At 40.4% G+C, this 4,608-nt stretch overlaps 1 protein-coding gene across 1 annotated transcript; it reads right to left on the reverse strand.

The window, feature by feature from the left end:
• Positions 1–1,361: 1,361 nt before the first annotated feature.
• Positions 1,362–2,429, reverse strand: LOC132817306 (C-X-C chemokine receptor type 2-like). The gene has a single exon (XM_060827716.1). The coding sequence runs from the start codon at positions 2,427–2,429 to the stop codon at positions 1,362–1,364; it is 1,068 nt and encodes a 355-aa protein (XP_060683699.1).
• Between the last annotated feature and the right edge of the window lie 2,179 nt (positions 2,430–4,608).

Genomic DNA, 4,608 nt, shown 5'->3' on the forward strand with positions numbered 1-4,608 from the left:
TTTTATCTGAAGAAAGTGAGAGGAGTTAAAGGAGAAGGTTAAAGTGAAAATGAGCTTGGCTAGGCAAAGGATGATGGTGTGGATGCGAATGGTTAAGATCTTCTTTCAAGGAAGCAGCAGAGAGACCCAAGATCTTCCTCATAGAGGATGAATGTGTAAAGGGATTGCACATCCATGGTGAAGAGGAGGTGGCTTAAACTTGCAAACTGGCAATTCTGAAACTGACATAAATGTCAGAAGAACTGTAAATGTAAGTGAGAAGAGCTGGAGAAAGGTAGAAAAAAAATTGAGTCAAGTTAGGAAGAAATAGGCCCCATGGGGCAGGAACAGGCTGAAACAGTGGGTCTCCCCATTGTGGATTTCAAGAAGAATATAGAACTGAGCTGTATGGGGCTGGGGCCTCTGAGATGGTTTGGGACACCCCCCCTGATGAGATAAGGTTAGTGACAGTTGGGAAAAAAATAGCTTGCTTTATCGTGTGGTTGATATACTATTTGATTGAATTAGCAAGCCAACAAGTTCAATTTCAATTTTTTAAAAAATAACATTCAGGCTGCTGTTTTCAGTGGTCACCACTTACCCTATTATGGGGGCCAAGTCAGGACCAATTCAGTGGGAAAGGAACAGGCACATATTTATATGTTCTGTCTGCTGAAACTATGCCCATGGGGTGTGTTATGGACTAGACCAGACTACTCAAAATATGCTTAAGCAAGCAGCCCAGACCATAACTTTGCAATTTGTTTTGGCAAGTGTATAGGGAACATTACCCAGATTAAGTTAGTGAGGTTGACTTCCAGGTTTGTTTTCAAACAGACAAAAATCTATTCACAAAATTATACAATGAAAAACAAAGAACCCCTACAAAACTCAGTCTATCCAAACTAGACTTAATTATGCTGTTCTGAATAAACACAACAGTCCCGCTAAGTAATGCCCCTTAAAACACAGTACAAAAAAGGAACAGATATGTACAGGTTGAAGTTAGAAGGAGAGAGAGAGAGAGTTTTTTTAGCAACCTGTTTCCACACAGCTCACTGTTGAACTCCTAACTAGTTCTGGACTGAACTGCCCAGCTAGAGAGCTGACCACTCCCCTTTCATTGTACAGGTGACTTCTAAAACATGACCACTTTGGCCTGAAGTCTCATCTGTTTACATATAAACAAAAAGGCCTCTCAAAACCCTTTGATCTTTTTTCCAAACCAGTCTAATTGGAACCAAGAGTATTTTATTACTCCTCTGAAAAAAAACCAAGGACACAGTATCTTTGAGAAAAGGAACAGCTTTTAGGAAAAAAAAAGGACCAACTTTGTGACAGGTAGTAGGAGTGGGTTAACCATAATCCAGCCACTAAAGAGTCTATATGTTGACTGAAGTGAATTCAGAGACAGAGATGGGTATCGATCTTTCATGTGATTTTTCATTTTGTTCAATGATTCCTTTTGAAACCAGGAGTTTGATCAGGTTACTCCTGAATTTCACCCCAATGAATGCGTATAAGATTGGATTAATGCAACTGTGCAGAAACCCCAAGATCTGAGTTGCAGACAGAGCCTGGTCGACATTATTGCGGAAGTTACAAGTCTCAGCAATGAGTTTGCTCCTCATCAGTGTGTCAATGAACACAGTGATATTGTGTGGGAACCAACAAATGAGAAAAGCCAACACCACCACGATGATAACTTTCATGGCTTTATGTTTCAGAAACCCCCTAGTTTGACACAGTTTCCAAATCGTCACACTGTAGCAGAAAACCATGACGGCCAATGGGATAAGAAATCCAATTACATGCCTCAAAAGCCGAGTGATCACTCTCCATTTTTCAGCTGATGCACCATCAAGCAGCTCATGACATATAATTCTGTTGAAGCCCTCGGGTTTATATTCACCTTTGAACAGAATAGGTAAAGACAAAGCAATGGCTAACCCCCAAACAGTAGCACAAATCAGCTTAATTAGAAATGGTCTCTTCTGTTTGTGGGCTAGTGTGGCATGGACAATGGACAGATAGCGATCAATACTGATACAAGCTAGCAATAAAATCCCACTGTAGAAGTTAACTTCCTGTAACATGCTGATGATTTTACACATGGTATCACCAAACACCCAGCCGGATACAGCATCCACTGCCCAAAAAGGCAAGGTCATGGCAAAGAGCAGGTCAGCCACTGCCAGATGAAGCAGGTAGATATCTGTGGATGAGATGGTCTGTTGATTATAAAGTAGGACAGTCATTACGATAATGTTCCCTGTCACAGCGAGGAAGCACACCAGGCTATTGAAAACAGCAATTACAACATTGTTGGAATGACTGTTAATGAATGGTAGACAAGGTGACACATCGGGAACAGGAATGTAGTTCTCAAAATCCGTGTAGTTTTTGAAAATATCAGGCAAATCATCCACCTTTATCTTTATTGCCTCCATTTTCTGAAAAAGCAAAGTGTAGATACATAAATGATAAGAAAGTCAGACAATGATATCGCATTTCCACCGTTACTTAAGGCAGATACACTCGAAATTGGGAGATGTACTGCAACAAATTATTTCAGAATCATAAGCATTTTATGTCAACAACATAGAATCATTGAATGGTTACAGCAAGATCTGAAGTCAGGAACAGTGTGGATAGATTTTCCTCTCCTACTCTCCTCAAAGCATGACATTAGCAGAAAATACAACTCACAAAGCCACTGCATCGTAGCAGCATGAAGCATCTTCCAGAATCTTTTAAAAATATTTTTGAGATACATTATCTTTCCAGAATAATTTAAAGTAGACTGGGCACTTCTAATGTCAGCTATTTATTTGTTTGCAATTTGCACAATATGCAATGAACTTTGATCTGCTCATGACCATCTGTACTGAAGGATAAATTTGATGCACTCAATTTCTCTGTGAAAGTTGGAGGAAAGCAAATGGCTTGGACCATATTTACAGATTTTGTTTTAAGGCCAATCTAATTATGCATGGAGCTTTATGAACCACAACTTCTATAATTGACTGGTGAAGGTAGACTGGTTATGGAAGGAATGGAGAACCCAGCAGCATTGACTCTGGAAAAGTAAGATCCTGAAAAAACAATTGGAGATGTTGAAGAAGCCATTTCATGCTGCTACTTTTGCGATGCAAATGATATTTTTCACAAATGGGATGCTGCCATCAATCCAAAAAGACAATCCCTCTCCCACAATGTCACTGCCAGTGCAATGCCAGGTACAGACTAAATGATCCAAAGATTGATTGATCATGTCAAACAGCATATTCTGTGGTGTTCATAGTAGGCAGAGTACAGACTGCTCAGCTAGCTCACTCTTTCAAAAATCCAAAATAAAATATATCCAAACACATCATACTACAGCAAAAGAATCAAGTCAGAGTAAGTTCAACTATGTTGAGTGTCAAAAGAGTAAAGTAAAGCAAGGCTGGATGGTCTTTACTTTAACGCTAGAAGTGTAGCAGGTAATACTGATGTTTTATGAATGTGGATTGACTCATGGAAGTGTGTTGTTGTTACCATCAAAGAAATATAGTTGAGGGAAGGGCTGAAGCGGCAACTCAACATTCCAGGGTAACAGACCTTTAGACAAGATAAAGGAGGATGTAAAAACAATGGTGGTGTGGCACTATGAATTAAGAAGTCAATTGCTGCAACAAAGATGATATCTTGGAAGAGTCCTCAAATGAGACTTTGTGGGTAGAACTTAGGAATATTAAGGGGGTCATTACTTTAGTGGGAGTGTATTATAGGTCCTCAAAGAGTCAATGGGAAATAGAGGAGCAAATATATAGATGGCGCATAGAAGTGTGTTAGAGTAATAATTGGTAATTATACTGGGGGATTTCAACTTTCTCAGTGTAAATTGGGATATTCATGGTGTTCAGGGTTTGTCAGAGGTGAATTTCTTGAAATGTATCCGGGGAGGTTTTTGTGTCAATACGTACAAGACCAAGCAAGTGATGGCACAGTGCTGGGTCTGGTTTTGGGGACAGAATTGGACAGGTGTTCACTCTGGCAGTGGGAAACATTTTTGCAGTAGTAACCACGGTTCAAATTTGTTATAGGCAAGGAAAACGAAAGCCTGCAAAAAAAAAAGGCTGTGAATTGAGGGAAAGCAAATTTTACTAAAATAAAGCCACATCTGGCCAAGGTTTCCTGGGAATAGTGCCTTGTAGGTAAGTACAGTGGGGCAGTGGGGGTGCATTCAAAAAAGGATCAAGATTAGAGTGGTGCTGGAAAAGCACAGCAGGTCAGGCAGCATCAGGAATGATGAAGGGCTTTTGCCTGAAATGTCGATTTCCTGCTCCTTGGATGCTGCCTACTTTTCCAGCACCACTCTAACCTAGGCTCCCCAGCATCTGCAATACCCACTTTTGTCTGCATTCAAAATGGAGCTGGGGAAAGTAAAGGTCCAACATATACTCTTTGGAGAGAAATGTAGCAGCAATACGTTCAGGCTGTCTGGATACAGAACTGGCCGGCCAAAGGAAGACAGTGAGTGGTAGGAGATGGAAAATATTCTGCCTGGAGTTCGGTGACCAGTGGTATCCCACAGGGATCTGTTCTTGGGTCTCTGCTGTTTGTAGTTTCTATAAATAAATATGG

Source organism: Hemiscyllium ocellatum, chromosome 7, assembly GCF_020745735.1.
Source record: "Hemiscyllium ocellatum isolate sHemOce1 chromosome 7, sHemOce1.pat.X.cur, whole genome shotgun sequence".
Taxonomy (NCBI): domain Eukaryota; kingdom Metazoa; phylum Chordata; class Chondrichthyes; order Orectolobiformes; family Hemiscylliidae; genus Hemiscyllium; species Hemiscyllium ocellatum.